General features: G+C 41.8%; 1 protein-coding gene across 1 annotated transcript in view; it reads left to right on the top strand.

Annotated features, from left to right (window-relative positions):
* PTPN12 (protein tyrosine phosphatase non-receptor type 12) overlaps positions 1 to 21,998 on the top strand; it is a 95,489-nt gene that overhangs the window by 34,455 nt on the left and 39,036 nt on the right. The window contains 6 exon segments of the mRNA XM_030216573.1: positions 946 to 1,034; positions 3,915 to 3,922; positions 18,915 to 19,304; positions 19,307 to 19,435; positions 19,438 to 19,461; positions 19,464 to 19,880. Of these exon segments, the coding sequence (XP_030072433.1) occupies positions 946 to 1,034; positions 3,915 to 3,922; positions 18,915 to 19,304; positions 19,307 to 19,435; positions 19,438 to 19,461; positions 19,464 to 19,880 (1,057 nt within the window).

Here is a 21,998-nt window from a genome sequence, read left to right as displayed (position 1 = left end):
TGTTCTGGTACATTGGCCATCCTTATCAACATTCTTGTCTGTATTCAAGGCCTAGGCTCATTAAATAGGCTTAAGCAATGAAAGATTAAATGAGTCTGCATTTAAAGTCAGGTTGTTAATGCTGGATAGTGCCATGTACTATAATCCTATATACCTTTATATAGGAACATATAGTGCTGTATGTAGTGCTTCATAGTGCTTTCCTGCAATTATATAACTGGGTGCCTCCAATAGAAACCTATTCTATAAAGGAAAGTAGATGAGTACTTTCATAGAATACTAGCATAACATTTTAGGCAGTTGCACTGGGCATCAACCATAGAGCTGGTGTAAGTATGAGCACCTAAGTGCTGCATAGATGTGTATAATTTACAGTATTAGGTACATTTCACACAGAGGTGGGAGCCCCACCTATGTCTTGCTCGTCCTGTGTCCCTATGCACATCCCCCTTGCAAATATGCGCTGTTAATTAAGCAAGTATTTGTAGAATAGCAGCATGTTAGCGTTTATATACGTAAGTGTGATCATATGCATGTTTATGCTAGTATTCTAAAATTTTCTGCATATAAATGTTAATACCTGGTTAATAGAATTGTTCTATGTGTCCTACTTAACTTTTTTTTTTGTTGTTGTTGTTCTTTCTGAAAATAAGATCCAGTGTCCTTAAAATTATTTTCCCATGTAAGGTGAGGGTTTTTTTTTCCCCCCAATGTACTTTGATTTCTCAACCATGAAGCAATTTAACTGTAGTCTTTTGGCCAATCTTCAACATATTTTCTTTGTATTTGCTAGGCTGTAATCACATTCTTTATGGAAATGACTTCATCCTGTGAAGAATACAGTTTTGGTCTGTTAACTGTAGAGAGATTTAAAAACAACAACAAAAAAATGTGAAGAGCACGTTCCACACTTTTTCATTAGAATTTATTCTCTCTTCTTGGCAGGATGAAATTAGTTCAGAGAATGCTGCCAGTCCTTCAGAAACAGAAAAAACAGGCACTCCACCACCAAAGCCTCCCCGGATTCGCAGGTGGTATTATTGGAATTTTCTTTGTGGGCTGAAAAAATCCCAGTTAAGGGTTGATTTTTTTTTTTTTTTTTTTTAACTGATTTGTTGATTTAGTTGCATTCATATATGTTGACTGGCATTCAAATGAGATTTAATATTTATCTGTCACTTGCAAATATAGCAACCATTTAATTTGGTAATTTTGTTTTTGAAATGACAAACTGCTCTAAATAAAATTAAAGGAAGAGGATAACCAGTGAACAGAGAATTTGTAAAATTAGTTTTTATCTTTGAAGAGAAAACAAAAACCTACATTGCCATGTGGAGAGCTTGGGTTCAGTTTCCAGGTCTTCTCCCTTGCTTTTGGCGCATAACCACCTTCCCCACTCATGATACCTACACTGACTACATAGTTTGTAACCTTTAGATTGTAAGCTCTTTTGAGCAGGGACTGTCCTTCCCCATGTTAAACTTGTACAGCGCTGCGTAACCCTGGCGGCGCTATAGAAATGCTAAGTAGTAGTAGGTCAGATCTTCCAGTTCCTGTTCTGATTGGATTAGAGATGCTGAAGCAGTGTTCGTGATCTCTGGGAGAGAGGAAGTGGGTCTCTTCATTATGCAACAGCGATATCCAGTGGAGGAATTTAGGACCTTTAATTATATGTGGTCCCCAGATATAAAATGAGAAAAAAATCTTGGATGTGGAGGAAGGCTTATGGTGATATTGTCAAATACATTTGGTTCCAATTAAGAAGGAAGGAGGAAACCACTGGGGACCAAAACCTTCACTACAATCCCATGGCATAGCTCAAGAGAGTGAGTCTCTATATTAACTGTTAGTTTTACCCTTGTAGTGTTTCCATGTCACTTAAATCCAGAGTAGCATTCTAAAATGGCAAGTTGACACTGTAAGCTTCAGCACTGTGATTACATAAGTGATTTAGTGAATTGGTTTAAGAAGTAACAATTTACATTTCATCTGTATTAATATATTTGCATTTACTACACTTCTAGCATGATTTAAGAGTTATATATAACTTTTGGTAATAAACTTCTCAGTATGACAGTGAAATTACAAGGTTGTGAGTGATATATTTATTCTCCGAGGATAAGCAGGACTTAGTTTCGCACATGTTGGTGATGTCCCTGACAGAGCCCCGGAGCGGACATACAGGGCCCTCAGTTTCTTTTTCTCTGTAGAGCTGTGAAGAGACCTGTCTTCCATCGCGGTGAAAATGTTTGTTTTTTTCCCCACATTTTGTGCCTTGCTTGCAGGTTTTTATGAGTAGTCGGGGAATTTCTTCAGTATTACTCATCTCTTCCTTCCCTACTTTTTCTTAGATTTTTGGCCCTTTCAATTTCATTTCCACAGCTCGCAGCCATTTTGGTGCCTGAGTTCCCGGTTGGGATCTATGCTTGACAAGCTGGATTTTTCCCTATCCACCATTGTGGTGTTTGATTTCACTATGGCTATTTTCCCTGCAATGTCCTAGAAGCCTGCCAGTGGGTTCAAGAAGTGCACAGACTGTGACTGCCCCAAATGGCATGTGCCTAAAATGTTTGGGGTGCGATCATGACTCTTCTGCATTTGAGCACAAAGAAAACAGTTAAGAGAACCCAGAAATGTAGAGAAGTGATGCATGTGAGACTTTAGGCACCCAGAAGTCTGACTCATCAACTTCAGCATTGAGAGCATCCGTCCCCATGGCCTCTCCGGAGTTGCGCTAGACACTGATGATGTATCAGCATCAAGGAGGTCTTCACCTGCCTCTATGTTGAGACTCTTGGGCTGATCATTTTTGGACCCGACACGAGGAAGCGTTGGAATTCCTTGTCCTCTTCAGTACTGAAGGAATCCGTTCTGAGCGCCGAGGGAAGGTGGTGAGGCATTGCCATTGGTCCTCCTTGAAGCACAGTGCTGGGAGCTCCGGAGCATATGTATTGCTTGTACCCGAGAAGCGTCGGTACTGGGAGGATCACTCCTCCTCTGTTGTAGCAGTGCCAATGCCAGGACCCTGCTTCCAATTTGATACCGATTTCACAGGCTGGCCCTACACTGGCACTGGACCTGCCTTTACTGATGCTTGCTCTCAAGGAATGGTTCCAGGTCATTCTTCAGGAGGAGCTGGGGCAGCGTAATGCTGAGGCATCAAGGGCACTTGCATGAGCTATGGATCTGCTCCAATCCATCTTGGAGACCCATGCTCTGCCTGTTGGGCAATTGTCAACGCCAGTGCCTCGCTGGGCAGCAGAGCCAATACTGGCAGATGTGGTGACTCAAGTCCATTGGAGAAGGGAAGTGGAGGAGTGGCCTAGTGGTTAGGGTGGTGGACTTTGGTCCTGGGGAACTGAGGAAGTGAGTTCAATTCCCGGCACAGGCAGCTCCTTGTGACTCTGGGCAAGTCACTTAACCCTCCATTGCTCCATGTAAGCCGCATTGAGCCTACCATGAGTGGGAAAGTGCGGGGTACAAATGTAACAAAAAAATAACAAAAAACAAAAAAAAAAGTATCTTGGAGTCCTGGAGGGGTTCTGCATCTCAGTGCCCTCTATCTGGGCCTGGACTTTCCAGCAGACGTAGACTTCACATGATGAATACTTTGCCAAGTCTGAGTTGGACTGTTCCTGGGCATCTGAGGAGGAGCCTGAGGACTCTTGGCCTTTCATCAGGATCCCTCCCTGTGAGGATTCTTGTGGCTGCATCTCTCAGACCTGGAACCAAATATTCAGGAAAAGTTGGCAGACATCCTTTGCTGAGGTGGTGATCTTTTTTTGGGACAAGGTGGAAGAAGTGGCCGACCTCATTAAGAAGAGAACTGAAACCATCAAGTCCTTGTCTTGACCTGCTCCTTCTATGACCTTTGCATTCTGGAGGTTTCTGGAGGGAGTAGGAGTTCCTACTAGTCTAAAAGGTGCAGGTTCAACCCTTCTTCCCATTCTCTGCACCAGTTAACTTGGCCAGCTCCCTAGTCTAAGCAGGGGACTAGCTTTTGACTGGCTCAAAGAGAGCATAGTCTCCATCAAAGTAGCTTTTCCAAATGACCTACTGGTGGGAGAGAAGCTGAATTTTTTCCAAGAAGGATTGACCCCTTGTAACCTCAGACCAGTGGGTTCTCCAAATAGTCTGGGTAGGTTATGCTCTTAACTTACAACAAAGACCTCCAGTTCTCAGCATTGGAAGTGCTCGCAGAGAAATTCTCCTCTCTCTTCAAAAGGTCCATGTGGTCGAACACATACTTTCGTGTGCCCAGAAAGATTTTTTTTTTTTTTGGGGGGGGGGGGGGGGGGGGGGGGGGGGGGGATTTCATCCCATCCTAGTTCTAAGGGACCTGAATAAATATCTGGTCAAAGAAAAGTTCAGGATGATTTCCTTGGGCACCCTTCTTCCTGTGATTCAGAAAAAATGATTGGCTATGCTCTTTGAACTTAAAGGGTCCTTATACCCACATTCAGATACTTCCAAATCATAGGAAGTATCTCAAATTTTGAGTAAGAGAATTGCTGAAGCCCCCTACCATGGATGTTGCGTCCACTTCCAGGGTATTCATGAAATAACTCACCATAGTAGCAGCATCACTATGGCAGTTCATGTATTTTTCTACTTGGACAGTTGGCTGGTCAAGAGCACTTCAAAGGAAGGTATTTGGGAGTCCATGTGCAGAACTTTTCAGGTGTTAGAGCTATTAGGGTTCATTGTCAATTACCCTACGTTTTTCCAGTACAGCAGTTAGAGTATGTTGGAGCCCTGCTGGACACAGTGCAAGCTCGAGCCTATCTGCTGCAGGCACATGCAGATGCCCTCATTGCCATTGCCATCACCACTGCTACTCTGGTTCAGAGCAGCCAGCAGGTCATGGCTCAGCAGATACATTGAGATCGATGGGCCACCTTGTCTCCACAGTGCATCTCGCTCCTTTGAGGAGTGCCCAATAGACCCTTGCTTCTCATTGGTGCCAAGCCAGCGGGGAACCTGGAGCTTGCCCAGTCGCTTCTCTGCGGGATGTTTCAGCCCAATTTGATCTTGGGACCCTTATTCCAAATTCCTCTGCCTCAGAAGATTATGACCACGAATGTTTCCACTCTAGGGTGGGGGACCCATGTAGATGGGCTTCACATCCAGGGGACCTGGCCCACTCAGGAGACCTAGTTCCAAATCAGCTTCCTAGAGTTACAGGCAATGGAACATTCTAAAGGCTTTTAGAGTTTGGCTGTTAATCAAATTCTGTTAATTCAGATGGACAATCAGGTTGCCATGTAACTTGTCAGTGAGAAAGGGGGTACAGGATCATTACTCCTTGTATCAGGAAGAAGTTAGGATGCAGCAATGGGCTACCAGCCATGACGTGCTCTGGGCCATATGCCTGGCAGTGAAAGACAACAGTCTGGCTGACAGACTGAGCAGGGTGATGCAATCGCACTAGTGATATCTCAGTATGGGCGTTGTCCACAAGATCTTCCGAGAGTGGGGCACCCCCTCAGTGGATCTTTTTGCCACACGTCTCACCGGCAAGGTCTCTGTCCTGCACCAGACTCAGGTCACATGACAATCTAATGTCGTATGCCTTCCTTCTAGATTGAGGGGTGGATCACCTGTATGGGTATCATCCCATTTGTCTGATAGGGAAAACTGCTGAAACTCAAGGGACTATGATCCCCATTGTGCCTTATTGGCCGAGGCACATCTGATTCCCTCTACTTCTGGAGTTGTCCTCTGGAGAACTATGGACTGTTTTCCAACCCTCATTCAGAATGAAGGGTCTCTCCTGCACTCCAAGTTCTAGTCTTTGGCCCTCATGGCCTGGATGTTGAGAGCCTAGAATTTGCATCTCTGCAGCTGCCTGAGGGTGTCTCCAGGATCCTGCTGGCTTCCAGGAAGATTCTACTAAGAGGTGTTATACTTTTAAATGGAGGAGTTTTGTCATCTGGTGTGAGGGCAAGGCCCTAGATCCTATCATTTGCTCTACACAGTTATTAAACTCTAGAATTTGTTGCCAGAGAATGTGGTAAAGGCTGTTAGCTTAGCAGAGTTTAAAAAAAAGGTTTGGACGGCTTCCTAAAGGAAAAGTCCATAAACCATTATTAAATTGGACTTGGGGAAAATCCACTATTTCTGGGATATGCAGCATAAAATGTTTTGTACTTGTTTTGTATCTTGCCAGGTATTTGTGACCTGGATTGGCCACTGTTGGAAACAGGATTCTGGGCTTGATGGACCTTTTGGTCTGTCCCAGTATGGCAATACTTATGTACTTATGATACCTCCTACACCTTTCTGAGTCTGGTCTGAAAATCAACTCTAAGGATTCACCTTGGTACAATCAGTAATTATCACTGTGGAAGGTAAGCCCATCTCTGTACAGCCTTTAGTTCACTTCATGAGGTTTGCTGTTGATGAAGACCTTCACTAAATCTCCGACAATGTCGTGGAACCTCAACATAGTCCTCACCCAGCTAATGAGAGCTCCGTTTGAGCCACTTGACTCCTGTCATCTGAAGTACTTGACTTGGAAAGTCTTGTTTTTGGTGGCGGTCACATCAGCTTGCAGGGTTACTAAACTTCAGACCCTAGTAGCAGAACCACCTTATACAAGGTTTCATCATAACAAAATAGTTCTCTGCATGCTCCCTTAGTTTCTTCCTAAGATAGCATTGGAGTTCCATCTTAGTCAGTCATCCTGCCAACATTGTTCCCAAAACCTCATGCCCAACCTGGCAAGAGCGCACTGCACACCTTACATTACAGGCACCCCTTTGCCTTCTATCTGGAGCGGACAGTCCACCTAGCTTTTTTTCTTTTGACCCGGAAAGGATAGGGGCAACCATTAGTAAACACACTTTATCCAATTGGCTAGCGAACTACATCTCTTGCTTTTGCCCAGGCTGGACTGACTCTTGAGGGTCATGTCACGGCTCACAACGTGAGAGCTGTGGCTGCTTCGGTAACCCACTTGAGATCAGCCTCCATTGAGATTTGCAGAACTGTGACGCTTTTAAAAAAATTTTTTTATTTAACACTCTCATTGAATATTCAAGTTTGTACAAAAGCCAAAAAGAGAGAGTGCATAGAACACACAAAAAAAAATACAAATGTCAAAATGATGCTAACCTCACCCACCCTCCCTCAAACACCCAACTGAACTGTGATGTGATCTTCAGTTCACATCTCATTACTGTCTTGAGTAGCATACTCGACGTGACAACTGGTTTGGAGTTTAAAATCCACTTTCCTAGCCCATTCATTTCTGTTCCAGGCTTCACCTTCACATGACTTCTGTTTCGGTTATTATTTGGCCTTTCCATTGCAAGTCCCTATTGACCCTTGTTTCTCTTTTTCAGTGAGCCTGGTAGCTAGGCATTCCCACATGTGAGACGCTAAGACCTGCTTGTCCTCTAAGAAAGTGAAGTTGCCACCTGTAGCAAGTGTTCTCTGAGGAGAGCAGTACTAGTATTCTCACGTACCCGCCCATCTCCCCTAATAGTTGCATTCTTCATGCTTTTGATCAAACTGAGGGTCTCAGGTGACTTGAGCTGGTGGGAAGGCACACGCGCATGCATGGTGTGATCCTGCCAAAGGTTTTCTTGCAGTGAATGCTGGGTAGCATCTATAACGGAGCTCCAATGGGGACGTTGCCCATATGTGATACTAGCTCTGCTGTCCTTGGAGAACACCTGCTACAGAAGAGCAATTTTGCTATACTTTAGTGTGTGGGGTTTTTTTTTTTTTTGCTTGAGCTGGGAGCACTGCAGTGTGTGCTTAGTGCAGTGCTAATTATTCTTGCTGTTTTCACAGGGTTGGATAGTTTCTGACAGGATCTGTCTCCATTAAGAACATAAGAACTGCCAGATTTTGTTGGACAAAAGGTCCTTTAACTCCAGTATCCTGTTTCCATCAGTGGCCAATCCAAATAAAGTTGCAGCAGCACTGAGTTTTTTCAGTTCAGTGAATTTCTTCCAGATATATAAAGATTTGACATTGTAGCAGCCTGTTTTGGTTGAACTAACAAGACAGTTTTTGGAGCTAGACTAATTATATTTGAGTTGAAGGAAGGACTACAGGTTACAACAAAATAATTTACACAGAGTAGAGTTGTACTCCATTGTATTAGTTTTTTCCAGAAGTTAAATCATAGAATAGTAAAAGGGTTCAATAGTCTCATCATTCTTCAAGCTAGAAGTCTAGTCACTGTAGAAGGTATCAGACTCCTGAAGCTCTTCAGTTTATGATGATGGAGAACTTTTATTTTTGTAATTCTGCTTTGAATAGTTAAATTATCTCTTTGCTATTTGGCTGAACAAGATGCGATGAATACTAGTCAACTAAAATAATACCTAGTATGTGGCATCAACTTAACTGTCAAAGGGTTCCGTATTCCTGTTTAAGTTATGTAGAAGAATGCTGGGCTCAGTGTCTATTTTTGGTTGATCATAACAGCTGCATTCCATGATTCTTTGCATCTGTGCTCTTCATCTGATAATAGACCTCTACACTGCTGGACAGTGTAGTCTGGGTTTTTGAGAGTTTTTGTTTGGATTCTGGCCAGGATTCTTTTCACTCTGAGCTACAGTTTGTTCTTTTATTCTGTAGTACATTTCTACTTGGCATGTAGGGCAGCTTTAGTTTGCAAGTCGATTGTCATTTGTCACTTCTTTAGGGCATTAGACTGTGTACTCGCATGGGCATTTCTTTGAGCTAAAATTACCTGACAGATTAAATGATAGGATAGTTTGTGATTCTTATTGGAATATTTAATCAGGAAATGTGTTTTTGTGTTTTTTTTTAAATTGAGGACCGTTTTAGATTTAAGATTCAGAGAAATTTCTGTAATGGACTGTAATTGCAACAGGGAGCAGAAGTGGGCTTAGGGAAGCTTGGTATCCGATAAGACACACCAGCTTAATTTGGTATAGATGCTGGTTAGTTGAACATAGGGAGGTGGAGTGTGGTTCAGAAAGAGGTTGCAAATGTACTGATAAGCCACATTGATCAGATGTGGTTATGTTCTTAATGATTTTAAAATATAGATTGCAATAAATATTATATAATCTTCAGCTTTTTGCAGAGTAGGTGATGGATATTTGAGGGATCATAACTAATTTTTAGAAGACAAGTAGGGGAATGCAGGCACACTTCCTGGTAATGTCATCAACATTGCCATGTATTGGAGCTCTTTTTGAGTAGAAAAAATGTTCTGAGCATGTGTGGGAGATTCCCGCTTAATAATCATCAGTTCTACTCACCTCACTCTTTGTTTTCCTACATGCTTAGCTGGTTACGTTCTCCTCATCTGTCCTCACTTCTCATTTTAAACTTTATTTTAGTTATTTGCTAACTGCGAAGTGAGAAACATTTGGGAAAAGCTGATTTTATACTGAAACTGTGCTTCTTAGTATGCCAACTCCTACAGCCTTAAAATGTGCCCCCCTTCCCCCAAGGACCTGGCTCTGATACCGCCAGGGGAGAGATTTAAATAGTAGTTATCATTTTAAATCTTCAAACCGCTCTAATAGCGGTCTTTGCTCCATCCCCTCATCGCTGACCTTTACAGCTGGCGTGGTTTCAACAGCTGTGAAGAATTCATGTTCAAAACCGTGATAATAGCAAGACAGAGTTTGGGACATGGATTATGTGCTAGAACCGCTTCTATGAATATGAGTGTCTTTGGAGAAGCCAAGTGTTTGTTTTTTTTAAAATTATAACAATTGGTTAAAAATATTTTTACATTGATTCAATTGCTATTGAAAGGACACTGGAGGGTTTTTTTATGCCTATGGTTGCAGTTAAGCCCAGTGAAGACCTAGTTAAGTTTGGTTGGGGTTTGCTGAGGCCTTTCCTCATGTGAATTTCAGGTTGTGTTTTCATGTCAGTATTTTGTGTGAGGATAGTTAATATTGGGTGATCTTATAGAACTTCACTTCCTTCAAGTTTTTGATTGAATAGTTAAATTGTTAAAACAACCTGTTTTAAAATATTTAAACTTAGAGCTCACAGCACTGCCAGAGCTCTCTGCTGAAAGTGGCTGGTGGAGAAGCTAAGAGGTTGTGAACGTGTCTGTAGTTAATTTTGCTGTATGAATACTTTTGTAATCACATTGCGTGTGGTTACACAAGCTTTAACAACAAAAGTGGCCTTAAAATGCTGATATGAACCAGTGTTATTTATGTGCTTTTAGTAGTGACCATACCCGTAACAGCACTTCACAGGAAAATTAAAGAGGATGGTTGTGGATAGTGATGTGTGGGTATAACTATGCAAGGCTGTAGAGAACAATGCTACAGTAGTGCAGAATTGTGTTACCTATGGCTGTGTGCAAAAGTGAGGCATCCCTGGTCAATGAATCCTTAAATGGGCAGAAACTGACACACCCTGTACATGGTACAAAGATATATACAGTATGCTCCTGATTTTAGGTTATAACAGATAAACCTTATGAAAAAAAAAACTCTGGTACAAAATTATTGAAATAGTTATTTCCTGGATAAACACCAGAAAGCCCCCCCCCCTTTCCCCCCCCCCCCCCTCAAGTTCTACTAGTATTCTTTCACCTTTTCTCTTTCTTGTCTTAGATTTTTATTTTTCTGTCTTTCATATGGAAAACTCCTCAGCTACACAAATATATTTGATTGCACTGGAAAATGTACCCAGCACTGGAACCTGTGCTGTGAAAATGCCAGTAAACACTGTTTTTTTTGTACTCGCAGAGATCCCCTAATAACTGGAAAATAAAAATCTAGATTTACAATTTCCTTGCCAGCCCTCCAGACCAGTCAAGATGCTGATGCTTGGGTTATGCACGCTTGCCAGCCGATGGAGACTGAGAACCAGTGAAATTTGTTACTGTAGTCTTGTGCACAGTCTCCAGCAGAAGGAAGGTGTGTAGTCTGGATGGTCTGTAGGCCCAGGTCTAATCCTTAATCTTTCTTGCTGTGATCTATTTACCTGAAAATAAAATTTGGCTGTTCTTTACCTGAGCTTCCTGTGTTTGGGGTTGCTGGTCTGTGAGGGCCACTGATACTCTGGGCAGCAGTGTTGTTCAAAGTACTTACAGTAAAAATGAACGTATATTTTAATACTTAAGGTCAGCCCTCTTGTGAAGGGCATCAGGAGACTCACCCCTTAAACCTTTCCTGTGAATCAAGATCTGAGATGGTGCATGCAGAGCGGAATGCTCCGGTTACCCATGCAGAGTAGCAAAACTTTATTCCTGAAGTAGATAGAGAATTGCTGAAGCCCCCTACCATGGATGTGCTGGTCTTGGTTGTGACAAAGAAGACCACTATCCTGCTTAAGATCCTCAGGATTGCAAGATGGAGACTCAAGAAGCACAGTTTTGACCTCTGCTCTGGCCCTGCAGGCATCTGTCTGGTGGCCAGAGCCTGTTTTTTGATGGGTCAAGAGGGTCCTTGATGCCCCTTGGCCCACCAAAAACAGTGGTGGATAGAGGGGTTGCGAAGATTTGAGATGGGTGCTTCCTTCCTTGTGGACGCCCTTTACAGTCTTTTGAGGGCTTTGGTGAAATGCATGACACTAGTAGTAGCTGAAGCCACATCATCCACCCAGCCACAAAGTCAAAACTGTTCTGTTCTCTTTGAGGCCCTATAATGCTCATAGAAGAATTGGATAAGTTGATGAAAGGTTTGAGAGAGCCAAGGTCCCCAGGTTGCTGGAGAGGAAGCCCAAGGGCTTGGCAGGGGGAGTTCGACTCAAGGCATATTTCAGGAGGCTCGATGCTAGCTACTGTCTGGGTACGATGACCGTGTTTAGTGTAGCCATTTTTCAGAGAACCCAGTTCTTTCGTGGCAGCCACAGAGGAGGCAAGGACTCCTTCACCAATGCCTCTCAAAACAAGGTTTGCAATGAGGTGTCTGGGTCTGGCCTCCAATGCCATCGGGCAGCAGTCTAACAGTTTTACTGGAGGTGGACCCAGATTACAACAGACCAATGGGTGCTCAAAATTATTCACTGTCTAATCCCTGGAGTTCAGGAGTCTGCTGGTGGATCTTTTTCTAGAGTCTCCTTGCGGCTCTGCTGGAAGGCAAGGAGCTGTCAGACACCTTGCGGAGACTGTCAGCTTTGGGCAGTGGTTCTGGTTCCCCGGGAAGAACACGGTCTAAGCAGCTATTCCATTTATTTTGTAGGTCCCAAAAAGGAGGGGCATTTCCAAGAGAGTTGAAAGTGCCCAGTTTTTGAATAGATGGCGTGTTCTGTAATCATGGTGGTGCAGCATGGTGAACTTATCATCATTGGACCTCACAAAGGTATACCCTCACATCCCCATCTGAAGAGCTCATTGGAGATTCCTTCATTTTGCTGTCTTAGGACAGCGTTTTCAATTTGTGCTCCTTCCATTTTGCTTGGTCATGGCTCCGGTGACATTTTTCAAGGTGATGGACACATTGGCAGCCAAATTGCGCAAGGAAGGCATTCTAGTGTGAATCTGGACAAGTCATCTCATTCTGCTTCAGGTTCTTGAATATGTTGGGGTCTGGTCCACCGACACTTGGATAGGCAGGGTGTACCATCTACAGGGACAGATCGACAAGCTTCATAGTCAGGATTATCTCCTTTTGTGTGTGAAAACTCTAAAAGCCATCAAGCCCAACACCTTGAGGTAATCCATGGCTTTTAGAGTTTTCGCACCTGTCCAAGAGTAGTTGGGACGTGTTGATGCAGGATTTGATCAGCATCCTGAATCTGTCTCCATTCTCTTATGACATTGTCCTTGAGGGGGCAAGGCTGAAAGAGGGAATATTCGGCGGCAGTAGTGTTGAAGCCTTGGAAGAGGTCGACTTCTGTAGATTATGGGTCTGGTGTGTCTTTCAAGGTTGGTGTCGTGGGCCTTTCGCCGCTGTGGGTATCCCTGGCTGAGGTGTTTTTTCTTCAGGATTGGGTGAGAAAGGTTTGGCCTTTCCCTCTTCAAATGTTCAAGTGGCAACCTTGGTGTCATTTCAAGGCCGTATTTGGGAGAAGTCTATTGCTTCTTCCCCAGATGTGGTTTGTTTCCTTAGGGAGGTTAAGTTCATTCGCCCTCTGTCAGCTGGTGGTGCATCAGTGGGATTTAAACATGGTGTTATCTGATTGTTAGCTTACCCTTCGAGCCCCTAACCAATTGTATGTTGAAGGATCTTATCTCGAAGATGGTCTTATTGGTCACCTTTGCTTTGGTTCTTCAAGTTGTAGGGTGTATTGCAGAGAACCATTTTCTTGCTCTCTTCCAGTGAAAAGGTGGTCCTTTGGCCAGTGCCTTCCTTTCTTCACAAGGTAGTCTCAGCTTTTCATGTGAATTGGTCAATTTTGCTTCCTATCTTAGGAGATTCTAGTGGTGATAGAGAACAGAGATGCTTGTCATGTTTAGATGTCAACAGTTTTTTGATGATGTATTTGCAGAAAACTGAGGAGTTTAAGCATTTTCACCACTTATTTGTTCTGTACAGTGGTCATCACAAAGGATCTATGGCTGCTAAGGTGACCATAGCTCACTAGCCTAAGGAAACAATTGCGTTGGCATTTATATTGAAAGGACGCCATGGCTGCCTCTTGGGCAGAGTGTAGCCTGATTCCTCTGCAGGATATCTATCAGGCCACCATGTGGTCTTCTCCGCATTCTTTCACTAGGCGTGATCAGCTCGATGTGCAGGCGAAACAGGATGTGGTTTTTGGAGTAGGGAAGTTGTCGTCCGGTTTTTGGGTTCCCACCTGTAGTTGATTGCTTTGGTGCTTCCCAAGTGTTAGTGTCTGAACTGCTCTTCAGGGCTGACAAGGAAGGTGAAATTAGGGCTTACCTGCTAATTTTCTTAACTTTAGGCCCTCCAGACCGGTCCAGAACTCACAATTGTTCATGGGGGAGATGTACATAAGTACATAAGTAGTGCCATACTGGGAAAGACCAAAGGTCCATCTAGCCCAGCATCCTGTCACCGACAGTGGCCAATCCAGGTTGGAGGAGAGATTATGGAGAATCTATAGTTTTTCATTTTGTTTGATCTTAAGCTGGTGTTGAGGTTGTTAACTTGAGGAAATTAAAAAAAAAAAATAAAAAAAAAGACAAAAAGAAAGATAATACAGGATTCAAAGAGGCATTCTCCATCATATATATTAGGGGAGAGTTGCTTTCTTGCTTTTCTAGAGAAATACTGGTTAACTAGGGGCTACACAGAACTATTATACAGTAACAAGTTTGTGTTCTCAGTCTCCATCCACTGGTAGGCGTACATAACCCAAGCATGAGCCTCTGGTTTGGTCTGAAGAGCCTAAAGGAAAGAAAATTAGCAGACAAAGCCCTAATTTCACTTTATGAATCCCTAAGAATGCAGCACTGTGCTCACATGAGTCAGTCCTTACTCTACAGTATACAAGATAACATGATGAAGAAGCTAGAAAAATGTATTACAAAGAAGTTGTCAGCATATAAAGGTGAGCTTTTAGTCTGGATTTGAATATGGGCAAAGAGGGAATGTGATGTACTGACTTAGGATGTTTAGTCCAGGCAAACCATGTAGTAAAGTTGAAAAAGCAGGGTTATGAGTTAGCAGTGTAGAAATATACAGATAAGAGATTTTACTGGTAATAAATGAATGGAGTTTGAGCAAGAGTGTAAGAGGAGAGAAGATAGTATTGCAAACTGAATACATTTATAGGTGGCAAACAGAAGCTCTAAATGGATTGAAAATAGTGAATATGGCGGCAAGGTGCGCAAAGGTTTGGACACCCAGCTGCTTCATTGCTATTTAACATTTTTTTTTATTTTATATTTTTTAGGCCCGACTTGTTTAGTGACTACTTAGGCCTTCAATTCCATGGTTGAACAGATACTCTGACCCTCTTTGCTTGTGATTATTCTGTTTTACTTTCAACAACCATGGGAGTATCTCAGTAGCTCTCTCAGCATTTGAAATTGAGGATATTTGCTTCCAAAATTGGGGATAGCTATATATAAAAAAAAAAACCCTCCTTCAGTTTAGAGTTTCAGTTGACAAACATTAGAAATGGAAGTTGTATATAACTTTGACGTCGAGACAAGATCTGAGAGACCAAGAGAAATCTGATAGAAGTGCTTGAACCTGGTCAGATCTGCAAAAAACAGAACCCACAGGGCATGTGCAACTGACCTGCAGTAGTGGTGCACATTTACATCATTGGTTTGCACAACAAGTCTAATTAGAGAAATATCAGAAGGAAACCTTTGCATGATCTCATCACAAACTCAGTCTTAAAAGAATTTTGATAAGCCTTGAAACATTTTGGAACAAGTGCTTTGATTGACTGAAAATTGAACTTCCACAGCCACGTAAGTTAAATTTGGAGAAAAAGGGTAAAGCTTTTTGGAGGAAACACCTGACCAACTGTTAAGCACATGGGTGGATCTCTTATACTTTGGAGTAGTGTGGCAGCCATTGGCACGGAAGCATTGTGCAGGTGGAAAATTAATTCAACTAAATATTTTCATGAAGCTAGTGTCCTATAGTCGGTGAAGGAATTGAATGTGAAGAAAAGGTGGGTATTTTATCAGGATAGTGATCCAAAACATACCTCAAAATCAACCATGAAGTACCTGGAGAAAAGCAAGAGTAAAAAGTTCTGGCATGGCCTTTTAGCCCCCCCCCCCCTTCAAGATTGAGAATAATATGCAGATATGTGGCCCTCTCTGGGAAAACATGATCGACGCTACTAGACTTTAGTCATGTTTTCCCAGAGAAGGTTGCATTTGTGGTGAGATTTGAGATATGAGTGATATGCAGAAAGACCTAGGAATATTTTTTGAACTAGGAGATTCTGCAAGAGGAGTGGGACAAAATTCCAAAAAGCAAAAATAGAAATTGTTAGCGGGCTACAGGAAACATTAGGAGCCATTTTTTTTTCTGCAATGGAGGTGTTACAAAGTACTACTAGTACACATGTAAGAAGTTTCCTGCTCCATAGAGCTTTGTCTAGTAAAACATATATGACAACAGGGTTCTTCGTTGTAAGGCCTAGGACCCATGGTGGCCCCTGGCACTTTCTCCAGTATGTCTCCCTCCTCAACCATTTCCTCAGACTTGCTGTTAGAAAACTTCTGTAACAATTATTCTGTAATATCTGAGTCACACAGCTCTCTGAGAGTTATGTGCTGTCAAATCCCACTCTTCTCACAAGACTGAAAGAACACCATGCTACATCAAACCTACTGCAAACTCTGTGGTGCTGTATAAAACGGAATAGCTATTCAAAGGTTGCACCAAAAAGAAGCCTCCAGAGAAAGTACTGGAGGTGAGGATGGAGGACTGCAAAATATATTTTTTCGCTAGGTTCTCATATAAAGATGGCTGTAAAACAGGACTTGATAGTTGGACTTGATGAACCCTTGGTCATCTCTAATTGTATCTGCTGCTTTTCCAGTGATCTTTACTCTCACAATGAATTCTTATTTTTTTTTTTCTCTCCTGACAAATTGGTCCCCAATTTGAAAAGTGGTGAAGATCTGCTGGTCTAGAACGAAGTAAATTAAAGAAATGGATAAAAGGGAAAAGCAGCCTCTAGTGCAGGTCCAACCTTGGCCCTCGCCAGGTCAGGTCTTCAGGATTTCCCCAATATGCATATACACAATATAGGGCTGTTCACTAGGAGTGGCCTAAGTGGTTAGGGTGTGGATTTTGTCCTGAGGAACTGAGTTCGATTCCCCACTTCAGGCACAGGCAGCTCCTTGTGACTCTGGGCAAGTCACTTAACCCTCCATTGCCCCTGTAAGCCGCATTGAGCCTGCCATGAGTGGGAAAGAGTGGGGTACAAATGTACAAAAAAAAAAAAATATTCAACACATTAATAATATGACCTTGATTGGTAAAAGAAAACTACTTCATTGGTAACTAGCAAGTCCCACAAAGTCCATAATTGATGCAGTTGCTCTCATATGAACTGTCCATATTCATAACAGGAAGTCCTCCTCAAGTTTGATATGGACGTTCATATGACTACTACTACTACTATTTAGCATTTCTATAGCGCTACAAGGCATACGCATCGCTGCACAACATCGAAGAAATGACAGGTCCATGCTCAAAGAGCTTACATCTAATAGACAAAGAATAAATACAGTAAGCAAATCAATCAATTAATGTGAACGGGAAGGAGAGAGGAGGGTAGTGTAGGCTAGTGGTTACAAGTGGTTACGCGTCAAAAGCAATGTTAAAGGGTGGCTTTCAGTCTAGATTTAAAGGTGGCCAGGATGGGGCAAGAGCGTAGGGGCTCAGGAAGTTTATTCCAGGCGTAGGGGTGCAGCGAGACAGAAGGCGCAAAGTCTGGAGTTGGCAGATTGGAGAAGGGAACAGATCACGAAGGATTTATCCTGAGCGGAGTGCACGGGAACGGGTGTAGGAGAGCAACTACACCAATTATTGACTTTGTGGACTTTTTATTGGGTTATATAATCCAGGGTAGGATGGTATGGTTAATATTTATGTGAGGATTTTAAATATTGGAACAAATGTTAGATATTTGTATTAGAAAATGTTTTACATGTTTGAAAATTCATAGTATTAATGTGTACATGAATATGCATAAGATCTGTTTGCATATAATGAAGGCATCGCATGCAAATCTCATGCATATGCATTGGGAAAATCCTGAAAACACGACTGAATTGTAACCCTCAGACCGAGGTCAGACAACTCTCTCTAAGGTGATCTTTTCGTTTTGGATTTTATTATGATTAGAGAAAGGAAGCATGAGATGCCAACTCAGTTCATCCTAGTGTTGACTGAAATGGTGTCTGAACTGCCATGTTCACTGTTTTGTTTTTTAGTTTGAATCTGTAAAGAGACTGAAAACTGTAATTATTATACATTAAAACTGCGGAACTGTTGTGCTTAACTTTATACCATGAGAGGATGTCAGTTTTTCTTCATTTTGGGGATTCATTGAAACATACCAGTTTAACCATAGGTACCTAAACTTTTGCATACAACTAGGCAGGTGCATTTTTTACATGTGGGCAAATTATTTTCTTGCCATTTCTGAGGCTAGATTCTCATATAGAGATGGCTAACTAACTGTTTCTGCAAAGATTTATATCTGCTTTTCTGTGGGCATTTTTTCCAGCCAAAACACATGCCATTTTGAAAAATCAAACTACACACATCACTTCCAATAAAATCCCACCTGGGGAGTACCTCCAAAGTATTCAGGTAAAATTACTTAGATTATAGACCACATATAAATTTACTCTAAGAAGGTGGGCAGTTTTTCAGCAAGTTCATTTCTGAAGTGTAAAATGCTTTTTTTTTTTTTATCTGTGGAACTGGCTTTGAATTTTTTTTCCTTATTACTTCCAAAGTGTACAGGTAAATTTATCCTATTGATGTAATGCTATAACTTCTTAACTTCTTCTGCATTTGTCTGAACACTTGGAACTTTGTGTTTATAACTAAAATTTGGAGACACTACCTCAGTAGGTAAGCATATATGTTGGGGGGGGGGGGGAGGTCTTGATGTTTTAAGGGTCATGGATTTGATATACTGCCTTTTCTGTGGGTACAACCAAAGCGGTTTACATGTACTAATTGCAGTGTTTACATCAAATAAATTTGTATGAATACTTGTGACCATCTCTGGGAAATGGTTACTAAAGTCACCAGAAACAAAAAAAAAATAAGGCTTTAATGAATTATTAGTGAAGAATTTGTAATATAGTAGTCCAAACTCTCCCCCCCCCCCCTCCAAAAAAAACAAAACAAAAAACGTTGCAAGTTGAAACATATAACTTTTCAGGCTGCTTATAGACCCATGACATGAAAACACTGACCAGTCTCAACATTTTGAATCTGCTACTATAGTCATCTTTTCCTAGAGACATCACATTTGTTGTACATCTCAATTTATTTTGAAGAGTACTGAGAATTACATTGTTATAAAATTCTTACAGCTGCCTGTAGAAGGAGATGTTAAAGAAGAAATCTTACAGCCTCCAGAACGTCATCCAGTGCCACCCATCTTGACACCATCTCCTCCTTCTGCATATCCAACAGTCACTACTGTGTGGCAGGACAATGACAGATACCATCCAAAGCCAGTTCTGCATACACTTACCTCAGGACAGCCAGTGGACTTCAATGAAAACTATAGTAAATCAACTGAAATATCAGGGAAGAATGATTCCACTGTTGAACGTACAGAAAAGAAACTGGAACGTAAACTAAGTATTGAGATAAAGAAGGTCCCTCTTCAAGAGGGACCAAAAAGTTTTGATGGCAATCCTCTTTTGAACAGAGGACTAGCAATTAAAGTTAAATCCTTTCCCCCTTGCTCAGTGAACAAGACGTGTAAACACAGGAGTCTACTTCTGTGGATTCAGGTACAGATATTTTTCAAAACTCTTGTGAATGCAGCGATGTACAACATCAGAAAGCTTTAGAAACTTCACTGGAAGATACTGGTAATCAGAGTTCTGATACTCAGTAAGACCAGACCGTCTTTCCCTTAAGGGAAAGGACATGCTACGTGGTCTTCACCAGGTTCTGAAAATGCACTACCTTCACATAATGTATCTTGTACTGCTGAGAAGTCTTTGGATGTACTGTGTCCTGATTCTAAAACTGTCTCTTTGGTACCAGATGAAACCTCCCAGGATCAGCATGTGGCCACTGATATTGGTGATCACATCAGTTCACCTTTAATTAGGGCACCCCTCAGTTTTACCAACCCTTTACACTCTGATGACTCAGATACTGATGAAAGGAACTCTGATGGAGCCATGACCAAAAGCTTGTCTAACGTTTCTACCGCACATGCCACTGTTTCTGCTGCCAGCACGTATGAAACCCCTACTGCAAGAAAAGTATTATCAATGTCCATTGCTAGACATGATGTACCGGTTACAGTACATCCAGATGCTAAGAAAGGTAATGACTTTTTTTTTTTAACTTGTTTATGAGCATTATTTCAGTATCTTCCAAACTATCTTGGGACCATTCCTTTCTGTGCAGAATTCCAGGTGGGCCTCTTTCACCTCTTGGTTCTGGATATTTTATATATAACTTACTGTAATTGTACCTAACTGATGTATTTTAGGATATTCAAGATATTTAAAGTTAATTTCCTATGAGGAGCAAGGTAACTATTTTTAGTAAGTCCCTTCATTTCCCTCAGAACCTAAAGAAGACCTAATGAAGCTAGAATTGGTACTGTTTCTTGAGCTGTTCCTTACACCAGTAGCTATTTACATTGTGCTAGAGGGCACTTGTTCAGAGAACAGAGAATCAACCTTGGTTTTAGAATAGGAACAATGGAAAACTTGACAAGTTTTAAAGGAAAGAACCACCACAGCTATGACTGGCAGGCAAGACTGGTCAGAGCTTTTAAGTTCCCAGCCCCAAATATTGACTTTGATAAATATAATTTTAGCTAAAATTCTAAGTTAAAACTGGGCAGCACCTAACAGCATGGTGGTAATTTCAAAGACATTCAAAAGGTAGTGGTAGGTATAAGGGTTAAATGGTTGCCTTCCTGTTCAGACTTCAAGAATCCTTATTGTCTAGGTAGGTGAAAGTGTATAGTTGAGTGAACCGTAAGTATTGGATCCAAACTGTTCCCGAGTTTTACCGTACCTTGAAGTTGGCTCTTTGCTTTACTAGGACTCGTATTGTCACTATGGTGTTCTGCACTAGCAAAAAGTTCTGCTCCACAGGACATGTCCCTAAATGGATATATTCTGCCTAATATTCAAAAGGGTTTAACCGGGCAGGAGTGGTTCCTGCCTGATTAAACTCTGCTGAGCGACCTGGCACCTGATATTCAGTAGCACTTACCTGGTTAGTGTCGTGAATATCGCTGCTAACTGGCCATCTCCTAAGCGGTTAGGTTAGGGACAGAGCATGAGTCGAGCGCCAGCTTAGCTGGTTAGTGGTGATTTTTCAGTCCGCCAAGTAGTAAAGTAACCACATAGAGTTAGGACAGCAAAAAGGCTGTCCTAACTTTATGCGTTAGAGTTAAATGAACACCAGTCTGAATATCGGCCGGTGCCTGGTTAACTTTGGTTGACCACTTGTATCTGGATATTCAGTGCTGGGAGCAGCTCAGATGCCGCAGGCTGAATATTGGGCCAGTTGTGCATACCATGATGGGAATGTACTTCTCTTACTCCGTGATGCGTTAAGTGAGATCTCAAATATCTGATTTACTGCTGCTGTTTTTAATACTTGTGCCAAAGAGAGCTTCCTTTTGGAGTTCATTGGGAGTAATATGTACAGGTAACACTGAAGTTCCTTTTAAATCAAATTGGTGGCACCCAATACAGTTGGGACTATATCAGTATGTTTTTCTGTCACCCTTTCCAGTCTCAAATTGTATATTTTGGTACTTGATATTCTCCCTTGTCCATATGCTATACAGAATAGTTGTTTGGTACCAACACGTGTATTAGAAAAACTGTTTTTGTTAATACTCTTTTGCATAACGTTCAGTTTTTATCAGAGTGGAAATATCACTTTTGATCACAATTTCTTTGTTTACAGTTCTTTCAGGGTTATGATCCCAGTGTTCTGGCATAATATTTCTAGTGGATCAGACCTTTGTATTCAGACCCATCAGTTTCACTGTGGGATGCAAGTAATATTCTGAAGTTAGGTGTCTATATTGGAGAAAGGAAGCTGTCAGCAGCAACAGAAAATCCTGTTAAAGTTAAGGTTGCTCCAGTCAGGACCAGCCTTTTCTGCTCTGAGGCAGAGATTCAGTAGTAGTGACTTAGACTTTAGTAGTGGGAATAGGGAATTGAACGCGGTAGCAGTACTGGTTCTAAGGATCTGCTGATGCTAGATAATCTATCAGGCAAGGTGGGGATGGGGAGGCTAGCAATTGAGCAGAGAAGTGGAAGATATAATTTCATTTATTTCTTATCTACCACCTTCTCAGTAAAACAAGACTGCTCAATGCAGCATACAATCATAAGTGCCTTGGTCCCCCTTTGTTGTACTTAAGGCACAAGTGTAGGCAGGTGTTGTATACTTAGAATTATTTAATAG

This window comes from Microcaecilia unicolor, chromosome 10, assembly GCF_901765095.1.
Source record: "Microcaecilia unicolor chromosome 10, aMicUni1.1, whole genome shotgun sequence".
NCBI classification, from domain to species: Eukaryota; Metazoa; Chordata; class Amphibia; order Gymnophiona; family Siphonopidae; genus Microcaecilia; species Microcaecilia unicolor.
The sequence above is the reverse complement of the archived record's forward strand: the minus strand, read 5'-3'. Positions and strand labels throughout refer to the sequence as shown.